General features: G+C 38.5%; 1 protein-coding gene across 2 annotated transcripts in view; it reads right to left on the reverse strand.

The window, feature by feature from the left end:
* taf2 (TAF2 RNA polymerase II, TATA box binding protein (TBP)-associated factor) overlaps positions 1 to 17,237 on the reverse strand; it is a 152,675-nt gene that overhangs the window by 4,565 nt on the left and 130,873 nt on the right. For both annotated transcript variants that reach the window (XM_052577873.1, XM_052577871.1), the window contains exon 24: positions 2,293 to 2,451. In XM_052577873.1, coding sequence (XP_052433833.1) covers positions 2,293 to 2,451 — 159 coding nt within the window. The remainder of the gene's footprint in view (positions 1 to 2,292; positions 2,452 to 17,237) is intronic.

Consider the following 17,237-nt stretch of genomic DNA (forward strand, 5'->3'; position numbering starts at 1 on the left):
AATTTAATTTTTTTTTTTAAAGACTTGTTTTTATTGGTGCGTTGGACTATTTATATGCTAAATTAGCCTATACCTAGGGCTATTTATACAGTGCTGAGATATTACGATGTTACAGAGGACTTATTTTATTTCTTTGTTCAAACTTCCAAGTGGCCTACGATAGTCATGTATAAATTATGTTAAAACATGAATAAATGACTCATTCCTGACAAAAGGCAAAAGAGCTGCATGCGTGCATACATTTTAATAATCTTGGGGTGTAATTGGGTTTGGGGTTTTAAAAAGCGGTCGGGCCGAAATCTGTCGGGCTCAGGTCCTGTCGGTCTTAACTTTTAAGGCCTGATAACAGCTCTAATAGAAATTCGAATTGAGAATCGGAATCGATTTGAGAGCTTGTGAATCGAAATCGAATCGATCTGGAACATCTGAATCGATACCCAGCCCTATAAAACGTATGTCTTTTAATATTAACTACTTGTTTATTTAACAGTTGTATAAAATTTATACCACATTTGTAATCATACTTGCTTTTTGGAGAAAAGAAAACAGCACTCCATGTGATATTAACTATATGAAATTACACAAATATAATTGATGTGATAATTCCAAATGCATTTTAATAGACTGATTAGTGCATGCAGTGAAAGAACGCACTCTAAATGCGCAAACGTGCACTAGTCTAACCCACTAGACTTCATCAGCTAATGTATGCGTGCACTCTGTAGGAGTGTTTTATGTTTGCTTTTCGCAGTGTACTTATATCAAATCGCACAAAATTACAATTACAATATTGCATATCATACATATTGCACACCTCTATATTTACATTTACATTTTCTTCTTATCGATCCACCAGTTCACATTTAAAGCCCTGTGTGAATTAGTGCTGGGCGGCTTGAACAAAAATTTATATCACTTTTTTTTCTAAATTATGCCGGTTTGACTTTTTTATTTTTTATCCATAATCAGGTGTACACTGCATTTTCTGCTGTATGATATTCCAAGACGTGCTTTTAGTCCGACAGCACTTGCATAAAATGGTTCCTCTTTTTGGCACAAGTTCTATGCCATGATAGTTACTAGTTCTGCAGCATCCATCTTCCCTGTAACACCCTTTTCACACAATCTCCGTTTAGTTTTTCTGCCTGCATAAAAGTGAATATATATATTGTTTTCCTTGTTTATCTAAAAGTGCACTTTTTCTTGTTTTAAACCTAGCCAAAAACCCATGTGTTGCGTGTGAAACAGCTTTAATTGGTATACATTTATTGTGAAATGAATGCATTTCCATGTCCATCCATGTTAATTTTTCCCGTGAACAATGCGCTTTGAATTCAGCGCCTGCAGCACAGCAAAAATAGACTAGGTACGTAAACGATGGCTGCACTGCTGCAGACGCACCGCTCCTTGAACGCACTGACTGACTGCAACTTCGTGTAGTATGAATGCTGAAATCCGTTAACATGGGTGCGTAAAAAAATACGCAATATGCACTGCAGACGGAGTATGCGTGAAACAGGTGTTATAATGTAACACCAGAGCACTACTGTGTTTACCCTCACCACGCCTCACAGTCGCTGCTTAGAAGTGCAACATTGTAAAGGGTCCGTCTGAAACAGTGTCACGCGGCCGCGGCGCAACATGAGTAATTAAATACATCGGTATGGTGGTATATTAAAAATTAACATAGTAACGAAAATATACACTGGTTTTCGGTATGAACCGGTTTACCCAGCACTAGTGTTTATGCAGGGTAAAAAACATGGGTCGATTTTCACATTGTTCTGAACACTGAAGAAAATAACAGCTGTATTGAAAATAATCATTTATTCGCTGCCAGCAGGCCAGCATTTGGTAGAAATATAACTTTCCCCAGTAACAGCAGAACACCAAGCAGTGCAGCACTGGACTTTGAACTTGCAGTGCTCATGTTTATTCAATGAAATCATAAAATTAGCCTTTGGAAGTTTAATAGTTACATTCAGCCATATTGCAATTCTGGTCTTTCGTCCCCAAATTTAAGACCTCTTTAAATCATAATTAAGACTTTCTTGTAAAATGTAAGGCTTTTTTAAGAACCCGTGGAAACCCTGAAAGAACGTGGAAGAGTAAGAAGTTGTTTTTTTGTAAAATACCTCTGTATTTAATATGCATTCTATATGTGGTATATTAATTATGAGATGTGTAAGGCAGATACTACTACCAGGTCTCTCTCTTGTAAAAGAGATCACTGATCTCAATGGAACTATCTAGTAAAAAAGGTAAAATAAATGTCAAAACCAGTTTGCTCACTTTGCTTTTAACAGATGCTTTAGCACTGGGCTCCTCTTGCATAACTTGTCCGGGTTCAGGGGATGAGTTTAATGGAGTCTCTGCCTTCCTCTTTAAACCCTGTGGGGCCATGGCCACACCACTCAATGCTGGCTCCATGACAACATGCTCCTCCTCCAGCTGAGAATGATTTATAAGAAAAGAAAAATTGTTAAACAAGCAGATGACACTTCAGAATTGTTTTTATTTCAGTGCTTGCAGGGAAAGTACTGTATTAATCTTTAAGCATTCTGGTATGAGTTTCTTTTAACCAGCTAACATCATGAACTAAATTAAATATATTGTCGCTGTCGGGCGGAAACCTCCTATGTCCAGTTTTTTTTCTCCTATGTTTGTTTTTTTTACAAACCGATGCTAATAGTCAGTCCCCACGTGGGTCTGTAAATTTTTTTTTTTTTTTTTTTTTTTTTTACACATTAACCAATCTTAAGTCTTGAAAATAGCTTGAGAGCAAATCTCTTAACTCCATTAGACACTTCAACTGTCTGAGAAGTCTCGTAACCCCACCTCTTCTTCACTCCGCGGGAGCTTAGCGCAATATAATCCACTGAAATCCAGACTAAACTGCATTGCAGATAAGGATTGTAGTTTACAATGTCAAGGCATGCCATCATTTTCATCCTTTAACACAGTCAATATGACAGCAATGTAAAACCACACACAGAACATCACAGATACATGCACGCAGACAAAAAGACAAGGGCTCACCCTACTCACAAACAAAAATACTCAGTAATTGGCTTAGTAAAGCAAGCCTTAACTATGATTTTATCTGTGTTAAACTATGATATCAGTTATTTTTGTATTTTAAAGGTCCCCTTCTTCGTGATCCCATGTTTTAAACTTTAGTTAGTGTGTAATGTTCTTGTTAGAGTATAAATAATATCTATAAAATTCTAAAGCTCAAAGTTCAATGCCAAGCGAGATATTTTATTTAACAGAATTCGCCTACAAAAAACGACCCGTTTGGACTAAAGCCGACGTCACTAAAACAGTTTTTTGACTAATCTCCGCCCACATGAATTCACAAAAAGGGGGCGTGGTCTTGTTGTGCCCCCTGACGGAGAAGGAAGAGCTGTGTTTGTTTTTGCCATGTCGTTGAAACGCTGTTATTTTCATCTCGGAGTCCAATCACCTTTCAGGGTTAATACAGAGATTCTTAAATTTAATTTACTACCTTTTTACCACCTATTTTACTACCATCACAATATTTTTACTACCAACACGGCTTCAAACTTCAACTGTAGCAGTGTTAAGTGTTAAGTAAAGTTAATGACATTTAATTTAATGAGGCAATTATAACTTAATTTCAACAATGGGAGGGAGAGATCGAGAACCAGAGAGAGCGAGAAAGAGAAAGTCAGGAGCAGTTCTGTAGGTGTATGTGAGTGTGCATGTGTGTTAGGGCAAGTGAGTGAGCTACATTCAAGTAAGAGGGAACTCTACCATAGGACTTGGATTAATCAAGATATCACAACAGGCCTTGGTCCATAGGATTTACTCAATATGTCAAAGAGTAACATTTACATAAAAATTAAAAGACAGACTGGACCTTTAGAATGATCAGCTACACAATGTGTAATAATAAAGTGCAATTGTACACTATAATAACAGTATTTCATTGATAAACAAATAACTTCAACACTGGACACAAGCCAAGTAGAGAGAGAGAGAGAGAGAGAGAGAGAGAGAGAGAGAGAGAGAGAGAGAGAGAGAGAGAGAGAGAAAAGATCAAACAAAACACAAAGCCTCTCTTTGAAACGAATTTCGTTTTGTATTAATTTTATCTTAATTTTAATCCATGTTTCATTATTTTGTATAAATCACAACACGTTCAGACATGAACAGAAATTCAGCGTATAGGTAGCCTAGACTACTCGCCTCACAGACCTAAACAAATTAGAAATATCCTATATCTATTATCTACAGAAAGCTTGAAATTTCTACTTTTAAACAGAACCATTCAAAACTACCGTATTTTACGGACTATAAGTTGCACTTTTTTTCATAGTTTGGCTGGTCCTGCGACTTATAGTCAGGTGCGACTTATTTACCAAAATTAATTTGACATGAACCAAGAGAAAATATTACCGTCTCCAGCCACAAGAGGGCACTCTATGCTGCTCAGTTCTCCTGTATTCTACGCTGAAGACATAGAGCGCCCTCTCGCGGCTGGAGACGGTAATGTTTTCTCTTGGTTCTAAATAAATGCGACTTATAGTCCAGTGCGACTTATATATGTTTTTTTCCTCATCATGACGTATTTTTGGACTGATGCGACTTATACTCTGGTCTGACTTATAGTCCGAAAAATACGGTAAATAAAAGTAGGGTATAGGCTAATCCGTAAGAAATGCATTTTTCTCCGGTGCCTTCACTACTGCGAAGATCGCGAGTCAGTGTCTACTTCATCTTTGCAGCTGACACAGAAACACTTGATTAATAAACAATTAAAATGTCATATTTTTTTTTAACAGCGTTTAGGTGCAGTTTATATGAACGCGTCACCACTGCATGAGAGAGAGAGAGAGAGACACGCATACGCACAAGGTCTCTCCCTCTCTGCCGTGCGCTCGCTACACGGTTTGCATGCGCGCTTTTGTTCGCTCGCTCGCTCTAGATTCGCAGGAGATTTGAACTAATTTCCAGGCATCATAACATTACAAAAGGCAATTGTAATATTTTTGTATTACTATTTTGGTATGATGAACATTCACCCACCAGTGTGGGGGATAGCCTTTTGAGATTTACTTCCCAAACGGAAAATCTAACCGCACTTGGCGCGTGTTAATTTCGTACCCTGGCTGTGGGCCAATAAAAAAAGGCTTATTATTAGTGCTGTCAAAATTAGCGCGTTAACGCATTCGATTAATTTGAAATATTTAACGCGTTAAAAAAAAATAACGCAATTAACGCGGTTGCAGTTTTTTTTATTTCCAGTTGTGGCCTATGTGTGTTCAACGTGCAAAGAAATATGGATAAGACCAAGGAAGCACTTTTAGACGGAAAGTTTCAGTATAAAAAACATTACTCTTCATTCAGTCTGCCACAAGAAACAGCAACATTAAAATCATGAACTCAAATGTCATTGTTAAAAAAAAAACAAAAAAAAAAAACAATGACTGTTGTAACAGTGCGTAAATCAGACCTTTCTGTAACACTTAACGTTAATAAGCTTAAACGAAAATAACGAAATAATTGTGTAGCGGAGTATTTTTTGTACACAGTGCCGTGAACTGTCAATCACTCCTGTACGCGTGCATCACTGTCCTCCTCGCAGCTGCAGCAACTTGCGCTCTCTCTCTTCATCAAGCTTTAAAACAAAAAGGGGACAAAAAGATCATATTGTATTTGTGCATAGGCTATAGATTAATTAGATAAATGAATATCTAAATTTGTGCCTTGCCGTCTACGGTATTTTAGAACTTAGAAAAAATATGCTGCAGCCAATGAGCAGCCAGCGGGGGCTGCAGGACGACTCAACCTCCGCAGACAGTTTTTAATGTTTATCAGACAATAAATACTCAAGATTTTGCTTTAGTATAACTTCCGGGACAATTAGGGCCAGATTCGGGAGTCGGGACAACAGTTTAGATTTCGGGACTGTCCCGAATTTTTCGGGACGTCTGATCACCCTTCATGAAAGAGCTGCATTACTTCATTAGCTTGAGTCTGACCTGCAGTGATAGGATTCGAATTTGGTGAGGTGTCAGTCAGCGAATCATCTGATTCTCGTCTTGTTCTTGCAGTATTCAGAGTCCGAAGCCCAGAAAACATATTAAGTGTTGTTGTTAACTGTATTTGATTTTTAACCGAATCGAGAGTGGTGTACACTCATAACGAGTTTCACACACCTTCTCCGGCCACGTTGAGTTGTTGACACTTAACAGTGGGAAAAGCGACACATGCGCTATTCACTTGTGTAACTTAAGGGTGAATGGGTAATGTAGTTTCTGCTCTGGGTGGGATGAATTAGGAAGCTTGCATTGTGAAGGGCGCTCTGAAAATCGGCAGTGCAGGTAAAAGATTAAAACCTCTATTAAAACAGATGTCCAAATGAGCGTACCGGTACGCTACAAGCACGTTCTGGGCGCATGGAGAGGTGGCAGTACGCTCAAGAGCTATATTTGGAAGTGGCGGTACCACCGGCCCACTTAAAGCACTGGCAATGACTATACTTTGGAATTTTTTTGCAGTCCACTTAGAATTCAACATGGAAATCATTTTTGTTTTTTATTGGCATTGATTGTTTTGAAATTCAAATGGTACTTACATGCCTGTGTTTTTATTTCTGTAATAAATATGGCTTTCAAGCCAACAGTTAATTTGGAGGATATTGATGGTTTATTGCAGGTATGTTGTTTACATGAGAAAATCTTTGTTACAAATTAAACAAAAATTCCAATAAACAATCATATTTTGAATTTAAATAGTTTCTTTGTCTTGAGTTTACATTAATTATTTACATTTTACATTTACATATCCAAAAAGTTTCAGTCTTTTAATTGCGATTAATCGCGATTAATTTTAAAAAATTGTGCGATTAATTAGTTAATTTTTTTTAATCGATTGACAGCACTACTTATTATACATGTTAATTGAAGTATTAAGTTAAGAAGTTCAGCTGTGAGGCCTACTTATAGACTATGGCTCTCTTGGCACTGTGCATGTAAATTACTCCAATTAGCAAGGTTTTTATTTAATGGTGGAAAAAAAGGCTATCTACTGGCGCCAAGTAAACCTCTTTGGATAACTTTTTTAGACAATAAGAGTGAAAATAGTTAGGTTAAATACATTTGAGTAGGGCTGTTTTGTTAAAAATCGATAGCGGTAATGCTTCGGTTCAGAAGGAAGCCCTTGTACCACGAAGGTAAATTTGTGAGCAGATTAGGCTAATTTCCGCCTATTATCGCATCACTTATAGCTCTTAAACCTTTAAAATAGAGTTTAGGAAGATGTATGTAACCACAGTTGTTAGCTTTGGTTAACTATTAAAGCCTTTTCTCTTGACAAAAGGCACAGTGCGACCACCGACTTTGTTTGCTTGCAGATTAATTTCCCCCTAGTAGACAGCCTAGTCAGCTTATTTTATTTTGGTACATCACTCATAGCTCTAAAGTTTAAAATAGTTTAGGAAAATGTTATGTTATCACAATCATTTGCTTTGATTAGCTCGTAAAGTGTTGTATCTTGTCAAAAGGCTCGCCGTGACAGCAGACTTTGATGAACACTGCTGGCAGCAGCAATGTCTGTGCCTGTACCATTCTTATCAATAGTTGCGTTTACATGGACACTACTAATCTGATCGTAATAGGACTAGAAGCACAATCAGAATAAAAAAAGTCACATGTAAACACGTCAATCAGATTGAATTGGCCAGATCCAACTAAAATTTTGATCAGATTGTAAGGGGTGGTTTATTCCTTTTTTAATCTGAGCGAGAGGACATGTAAACACTTGATCGGATTGAAAACCAAAACTAGAAAGTAATGCACATGCCAGGTGATGTAGAAATAAAAGTGTCATAAATAGTATCTTGTCATTATAAAACTTTCACTCAGCGTATGTGAAGTGGAACAGGACCACGTCCCACCAGTCTTTGCTTAGGACTCATAGATAGATTAGTTTGAAAGAATGATAGATTAGTTAGAAATATAGATTACTTAGAAGTTAGAAACATGTTTAAGCATGATTAGCATGTTGTTAGCATTATTAGCATTGTTGCTAGTAGGGATGGGCATTTTGGGAAATTTCTCATTTCGATCATCGATAGGTTTCAAAAACGATTAATCGATTAATCGGGGGTGGGGCTTATGCGGGGGGCGGGGCATGGTCATAATGTATATAATGAAAAAATCTGAAGATTGTTATGAAAATGAAAAAAAAAAATCTGACATGAAAATCTGTCTATGAAAACATGAACACATGATTAGGACAGGTTAGATAATGATTATGATCAAGCAATGTTATTAATAAAGGAGCAAGAAATATCTGCCTGAGGTGAAGAGTAGCCTATACCAATAAACGGAAGCTAATTTTATGACACATCCTATGATAAATCAGATAACTGAGATAACATATCAGACGTAACATTACAACTTGTATCAGCACAATAGGATGCTAAGTTATGCGTTAGACAGAGAGAGAGAGAGCGCGAGCTCCCGCTGATGCATTTTAATGACAGCGCGCTGAAAGATGGGCAAGGACAGATTTTACTATAGATTCCTATAAAGTTCTCATTATAAATGTATGGCAGATTTGTGCTATATTTTCATCTACGTTATTAACCCTCTGGAGTCTAAGGGTATTTTTGGGGCCTTGAGAAGTTTTGTCATGCCCTGACATTTGTGCTTTTTTCAGTTTCTTATAAATATCTAAATGGGTAAAGTCTAATATCACTGTAATCAGCACAAACTGGGCTATAATAATATGTGAAAGGCATGCATGTACATGATTGTATTTTTGAGAAAAAAAATGTTATGCATGGTTAGTGAAAAACTAAAAATGTTAAATCACTTGAATAAGGCAATAAAACACATACATAAAATTGGTTGCCGGAAAAGTTGAGAACTGGAGCTTGTAGCCTAGAATTTTTCTTTCTGAATGATGTGAAAATCATCTTGTTTACTCATTCACAGAAAACAATATATTGATTTAAATTTTCTAAAACACTTTTTGTTGGTAAAAGTCATATGCGAGTAGGCGTCAACTATCATGAATATCATTGTGATTTACACCTGAGAAGACAAAGGCCTGCATAATGAGCTGCATAATGAGCCTCCCATTCAACTGTGCCACTGAGGGAGGACTTACAAGAAAGAATGTGAGAACAAAATAAAAGTATATAATTTTAGTTTGTAGTTTATTAAGAATATATTTAATTATCCCACAACATAATTTAATATCCACTTGGGGGAGCAGTTAAACAGTTTATTAGGAACAATCAAAGCTGACTTTCAAACAATTTTTTTGGCATCCTTACTTCAGTCACACAATCCTTCAGAAATCCTTTTAACAATCTTATTTTCTACCAAATAAACCCCATTTATTATCATCATCATTATTATTATTATTATTAATGTTGAAAAGAGCTGATAATATTTTTCAGGTTTTTTTTAGGGGGAATAAATCGAAAGAACTGCATTGTTTTTACATTTGTTAGAGTTATCTCTATTTGTCACATTTATATTATTTACATCAAGCTTTTGAATGGTATAGTATTGTATATTGTTATTGAAACTTCATAATGTTTCACTTGATTATACGTTTAGTCAGGAATTATAGTTTGGAAAAAGTCTTTGGAAAAAGTCTGACTAGTAAAATGTTTACACGTTATGTGAAAACTAGTACAAATAAATAAAAAGAGACTTACTCATGTTTATGATCTCTGCTGATTAAAGTGCTTCATTCTTTTTTCTGAAGAAATCCATTTCTCAAATCCTCAACCACATCACACCTTTTTGGGGTGAATTATGTCTTAGTCCTCTCATCGCGAAGCAAACAGTAAAATAAAATAAAAACTTGAAGAATAGTCTGGCTGCTTTTTCTTCTGTGTGGGCGTATTCAAGCCGCGCGCTTCAGTTTGAATCTGAATAGAGCGTTCAGCGCGAGGGCGTGGTCACATTAGATATAATGAGCGGAGATATGAAAAACAGACATTGCGTTGTTTTCATATGGATTACTTTATCTCAGAATATTTGTTTTCGGCAGCACCTGTTTAGTTTAAAAGGAGACATTCCAGGCTTTCTATAGATATCTCTCTCATGTCTCTTCTTTGAGTATTCACGGAGTTACAGTTCATTTTAATGAAATGTTTGTACATGACGATCAGCGGAGACAAAGACTGTAGACAGCGCACCTTGTTTGTTATCTTTATTTTATAAGTGCACAAAGGTTTTTTGTTATTATGTCTGTATCCAAAAAAAACTAGACTCTTTACAGATTCGATTGATGTATTGCTCTTATCTGTACGATTAAAACTGAAAGTGTAATTTAAGTTCTTTTCGGGGTTATCAGGAGAAAATGACTCAAAACGCATATATGCGTTAATCGACTCGAAAGGGTTAAGTGTAATAGTTGTAATTAAGTTTTATTTTTAAGTTAAGTTTTATTTTCCATAAACCTGTGCGTTTTCGAAGCCATATGAATTGAATTATGCCCACAAATATGACGGAAAAAAAGCTCGGCTGCATTATTATAACATCAGTAATAAAATATCAATAATAATAGAAAAATAAAACATTTAAGAGCAATATCATTATCGGGCATTGCTTACATGAGCATGAAACGAATCGATGATATGCAGCGATTTCAGCATAATTATTCATGTTAATTAATCAGACACTAGCTCTTGCAACTTTTATCTGAAAAAAATTCGCCGATGCAGATGTGAACTTGACCGAAAGTGTAACTCGATCGGATTGTGCTTTACAAACACGAAAGTACAATTAATTCACATTAGTGTCACTATCGTTATTTTTTTAAGCATTTTAATATTTAATTAATATTTTGTATTCAATTTGCACTTTCTGATCAACCAAAATATTATTTAAATATTATTTAACAGCATGGAAATCACTGATTATTGCTAAATAATTGAATGGGATTTAAAATATATTTTAGATAAAAACTATGACAAATAATTTAAATTTTTGTCATCTCTACAAATATAATGTAATTAGGCTACAAATATATCCAGTGCATTTTTATTTTATGAAGACCATTTCATTATTTGTCTGTGATTTAAAAATTAACACACAAAGATCCTTTTTTTGCTACTTCATTTAACGGCATTTTTTTTTTTTATACAAAACATTGTCTTCCAGTAGGCTATAACTTCAGCAGCATATTTTGATCCAGCGGTGAAACGTAGTTTTTAAAAGATAAGAAAAAAGTTCACCAAGTTTAACCAAACAACTATTATAAGGTATAAAACAGACCAAAATAGCCTAGATATTTTAACTATAGCTAAAACTCAAAACTAATATAATAATATTTTTTTAAAAATGGATATTATATTTACCACGACCGGTGAAACATTCAAATGTCTATTCAAAAACATAAGGCGGTCTACGTGCTCAGATGAGAGCCGAGTGCGCAGCCTGTTCACATTTAGAGGAATAAATTCGCTCCGCTGGAACAGATTTTGCAGGAACAGCCAGGTACCACTGGACAAGTAAACCTTCTCTGTCCCTGAAACTAATGGGCAGCAAATCTTTCACCACCATTTCAGCGAATAGCTTTGTCGTCTTCTCGGTTCTGCCTGCATTGCATTTAGGTTTTACGGCAAGTGATTCAATGCTCTTCTGAGTTGCTGCTCTGTTATCGCCAGATATTTTATGTACAAATTTTAGATGATAGCGCATTGTATTTGTTGTAGATTTGTATGAGAGCTTGGCGCTACACAGCTTACCCTGAACTGTATTTTCATCGTTCTTCTCAAAGGGAAGCCAGCCATCAATACATGACTTTGAGGCCATTATTATGTCTTCTTAAGTTTTTTGAGGCATCAAGTGGGAAGCTAACCAATCAGAGATCAGGGCGCCGCCCAACGTGCTGCCATAACCAATCAAAAAAATGTAATAATAATTTTGATCATCGTTTAAGTGATCGATCATTGCTGTCGCGGTCAAGTACTCGATCACTGTTGCACATCCCTAGTTGCTAGTATGTTTCTAGCATGATTAGCAAGTTACTATAATGTTGTTAGCATGACTAGCATGTTTCGACCAAGATGGCGGCGCGAACACATCGCGAGGCTCAGCGTCTCTCCAGTTTTTGCAATTTTGCAGTTTTATTACTGCTCATCTCGGGTCTGTTCGTACTGAACAGCTTTGCTTTAACATCATACACCCGACAGGAGCTTTTGGATATCGGTGAGGACTTTACCAGCAGTTTTATCACCAATCTTCGACTCATCCCTGAGATCGCTAGAACACCCGAAGCTTCGCACTCTACCCGGCCGGGCGGAAGTGCTCGCAGGCGGCGTCGGGATCGTAAACAAAGGCGGGGGAAGCGCGGAGGTCTAAGAGCTAAGCTAAAGCTAACACCGCTCCGGCTCTCTTTACCCAGCATTTTTCTTGCTAATGTGCGGTCACTGGTGAACAAAATGGATGAGTTACGACTCCGCATCACCCTCAGTAAGAAACTTCTGGACTGCAATGTCATGGTTTTCACAGAAACATGGCTACACAGCGACGTACCCAACAATGCCATTGAGCTAGCAGGACGCTACACGCTCCGGGCAGATAGAACGGCAGATGACTCAGGCAAGACAAGAGGTGGTGGATTGTGCATTTATGTCAACAAAGCTTGGTGTACGAACACTGTCATTGTTGGGAGACACTGCTCAGCTAACCTAGAGTTTCTCATGGTTAAATGTAGACCTTTTTATCTGCCACGGGAGTTCACTTCCACCATAATAACCGCAGTCTATATTACACCGGATGCTAATGCCAAGCTTGCTTTGAACGAACTTCATGCAGCCATTAGTAAACAACAGACTGCTCACCCGGAGGCTGCTTTTATTGTCGCGGGTGATTTTAATCACTGCAAATTAAAAACAGTACTTCCCAAATTTCACCAGCATGTTTCCTGCCACACCAGAGGAGACAAAACTTTGGATCATGTTTATACAAACATTAATGGAGCTTACATCGCGAGCCCCCTCCCCCACCTCGGACAGTCTGATCACCTTTCTTTGTTTCTCACCCCTAAGTATTCACCCCTCATCAACCGTGTGAAGCCATCAGTGAGGACCATCAAAGTGTGGCCAACTGGAGCTGACTCTTTACTTCAAGACAGGTTTCAACACACTGACTGGAGTATGTTTGCTTCACAGGCTGCCTGTGGCTCTCACACGGACATTGATATCTACACCTCCTCTGTACTGGATCACATCAACTCCACCATTGACAGTGTAACAACAGAAAAACAGATAACAACATACCCTAATCAGAAGCCATGGATGAACAAGGAGGTGCGACTTCTGCTGAAAGCCCGCAACACCGCTTTCAGGTCAGACGACGCTCAGGCCTACAGTAAATCCAGGGCTAACCTGAAAAGGGGCATCAAAAAGGCGAAGTACTGCTACAAGTTGAAGGTAGAGGAACACTTTTCCAACTCTGACCCCCGACGCATGTGGCAGGGCATCCAGATTATCAGTGACTACAAGTCAAGCAACTCCACACCAACAGTCACGGACGTCTCCTTCCTTAACGAGCTAAATTACTTTTATGCTCGCTTTAACAGCGACAGCAAGGAGACGGCCACCAAAATCTCAGCCTCTTCAGACCACCAACCTCTCAAACTCACCTCCACAGATGTCCACACTGCACTGAGCCGGATCAATGCACGCAAGGCTGCTGGCCCGGATGGCATTCCTGGACGTGTGCTTAGGGCATGTGCAGAGCAGCTTGCAGGGGTTTTCACAGACATTTTCAACATGTCCCTCATCCAAGCAACTGTGCCTACATGTTTTAAGTCCACATCCATTGTGCCAGTACCAAAACACTCCTCCCCAACGTGCCTCAATGACTATCGCCCCGTAGCACTCACACCCATCATTATGAAGTGCTTCGAGCGACTGGTCCTAGCACATCTCAAAGACTGCCTCCCACCCACACTGGACCCACACCAATTTGCCTACCGCAGAAATAGGAGCACAGAGGATGCAGTATGCACAGTGCTGCACTCTGCACTCACACACCTGGACCATAACAACACGTATGTTAGGATGTTGTTTGTTGACTTCAGTTCAGCATTTAACACCGTCATTCCCTCCAAGCTGACCACAAAACTTGGAGACCTGGACATTAACAGCTCCCTCTGCAACTGGATTATGGACTTTCTGACCAACAGGCCTCAGCATGTTCGGTCAGGCCACAACCACTCCACCACCATCACACTTAACACTGGCGTACCACAGGGCTGTGTGCTGAGCCCATTCCTCTACTCCCTTTACACCCACGACTGCAAGCCTGTGCATGGATCCAACTCCATCATTAAGTTTGCAGACGACACCACGGTGATTGGCCTCATCAGTGACAACGATGAGACTGCCTACAGGGAAGAGATACAGCACCTGGCCACATGGTGCGCTGACAATAACATGCTCCTTAACACCAATAAGACCAAGGAGCTCATTGTGGACTTCAGGAAGAAGAAAGGAAGCACGCATGACCCCATCCACATTAACGGGATGGTTGTTGAACGTGTCTCCAGCTTCAAGTTCCTGGGAACCACCATCTCGGAGGAACTGTCCTGGGCCACAAACACCTCCAGCCTCGTCAAAAAGGCTCACCAGCGCCTTTTCTTCCTCAGGACACTGAAGAAGAACCAGTTGTCTTCAACCATCCTGGTGAACTTTTACCGGTGTGCGATCGAGAGCATCCTGACCAGTTGCATCACAGTCTGGTATGGGAACTGCTCAGTGGCTGACCGCAAGGCACTGCAGAGGGTGGTGAAAACTGCCCAGCGCATCACAGGGACACTACTTCCTGCTCTTGAGGACATCCAGAAGAAACGCTGTCTACGTCGAGCTCGCAGCATTCTCAAGGACTCCTCTCACCCTGACCACGAACTGTTTAACCTCCTCCCCTCCGGAAGGCGTTTCAGGAGCCTCCGGACAAGGACCACAAGATTCAGGAACAGCTTTTTCCCTAAAGCTGTCTCCTTGCTGAACTCTGCCCTCTGACACCCCTCAACACCCCCCACACCACACATAGACTCCTCCCCCTCTTCAACACTCTGATTTATTTATTTACTCACAACAAGCAAAAAGTAACTTGTTATTACTTGCACTACTGCCTGTTCATCCAGGAACAATGTATAATCCATTTGCACATTGAAATATTTTTTTCTATGCACTTTACTGTCCATTGCAATACTGTAAATTATGTTCATAGTTCTGCCTATAGTGTACATACACTTTTACATAGCCCATCTGTATAGTATGTTCATAGTACACCTATCTGTATATCGTGCTTATAGTATTTAATATCTGTAAATTATGTCCATAATACTTACCTGTATAGTTATTGTACATATTATAGACCTTTATTCTGTACTTACTGCTTATTGCACTTCTGGTTAGATGCTAACTGCATTTCGTTGCCTTGTACCTACATGTGCAGTGACAATAAAGTTGAATCTAATCTAATCTAATCTAATGTTTCTAGCATGTCGCTAGCTAGATAGATATTGTAGATAGATACTGTAGATAGATAGAAAGAAAAAAGCAATGTTTCAAGATACATAGATAGATAGATACAAGTTTGAAGATAGTATGGAATTACATTTGTTTCAATAATAATGAACAAAACTTTATAAAACCGAACATAACTTTTTGAGAAAGTATCAAAAATATGCCATTACAAAAGAAGAAAAACACACACACACACAAAAAAAAAGAACTCAGTCGCACAAAATTAACAGGCTCTTCAAATATGCTTCATTCTTTGTTAATGTTTTTAAAATAATAATTTTCGCTAATCGTGGATTCTGAATTCATTTCCACAGATTTCGCTTACATTTCAAAGTTTTTCGTTTGGTGTTTTGACACAACCCTCTCGTGGGGGCGGGGTTAACAGTGATCTACTCAGATTGGATAGTGAGCTTTTGATGGACAGGTGCCCCCTTACTGGGTAAGTACAGACGATGGCCGATTTTAGAACCGTTTTCATATATAGGGCGCACTGGATTATAAGGCGCATAGAATAGAAGATACTGCAGTCAAACGTTTGACTGGGTTTGCGTTATGCATCCACTAGATGGAGCTGTGATAAAGGGAATGTCAACAAAACCTTGATCCATAAGGCGCTCCGGATTATAAGGCGCACTGCCGTTTTTTTACATTTTTTATTAAAGGCTTTTAAGTGCGCCTTATAGTGTGGACAGTGCCAACATTAAGTACACCAATTTTGGTGTGTCTAAGACATTCACTTTTAGCGCCACCAACTGTCCAAAATTTCACTTTAATTTTGTTAATAACTTTTTAACCGTAAGGCCAATCAACAAAATTATTTTTTCCTCTTATTTCTGTTAAGCTAATGCCGATTCGATTGCACCCTACAAAGTCATTTTCCGTCATAGAAATATGGCCGCCATTTTGAATTTTTTGAAAAACCTACTTTTTCGAACTCGTCCTAGACGGTTTGTCCGATTCACATGAAAATTTAACCAGATCATCTTCAGTCAGTGCTGACCATAAGTTATGCAAATCAAATTTATTCGTCAAACCGTTTTCGATAAACGCACAAACAAATCTTACATAGCGCTTACAAAAACAGTCGTAAGGCTGTATCTCTTCAACGATTTATCGTATTCAGACCAAATTGGGTATATGTCATAAGCATGACCTGAGGCTACTTGCTGCGTTTCAGCGCAGCGCCACCTACTGGTCCAGAGATATGAAAAAGTGTTATTTTTGCTTATAACTTCTAAACAGTTAATGCCAAAATCATAAAATTGGTATTGTTAGATTCAGGGCAACATGCCAATTTTACCATTTCAGCCATTTTGACTGTCGGCCATTTTGAATTTTGTGCTAAAATGCTGGATTTTAAGAACGCATCAACGGATTTTTACGAAACATGGTATGGGTCATCAGCACAATGTCCTGAAGGAGTGTGAGAAGTTTCAAAACAGCGCCACCTAGTGGTGATCTTCTATTTTTAAATGCTTATAACTTTGGGTGTGGTCGACTTATTTTCACGAGACTCATCAAATTAGACTCCTGAAACCTTATCGAGTCCTACGATACCAAACATGCTAGGTTTCGCCTTGTGATTTAGCATTTAAAAACAATTTGGCTATATCTTCGAAACCGCTTGTCCGATCGAGACGAAATCACCATCAGAAGTTCGGAAACATAGGTCAATATCTACACACTAATGCCCAAATGCGTT

This window comes from Carassius gibelio, chromosome B16 (assembly GCF_023724105.1).
Source record: "Carassius gibelio isolate Cgi1373 ecotype wild population from Czech Republic chromosome B16, carGib1.2-hapl.c, whole genome shotgun sequence".
NCBI lineage: Eukaryota > Metazoa > Chordata > Actinopteri > Cypriniformes > Cyprinidae > Carassius > Carassius gibelio.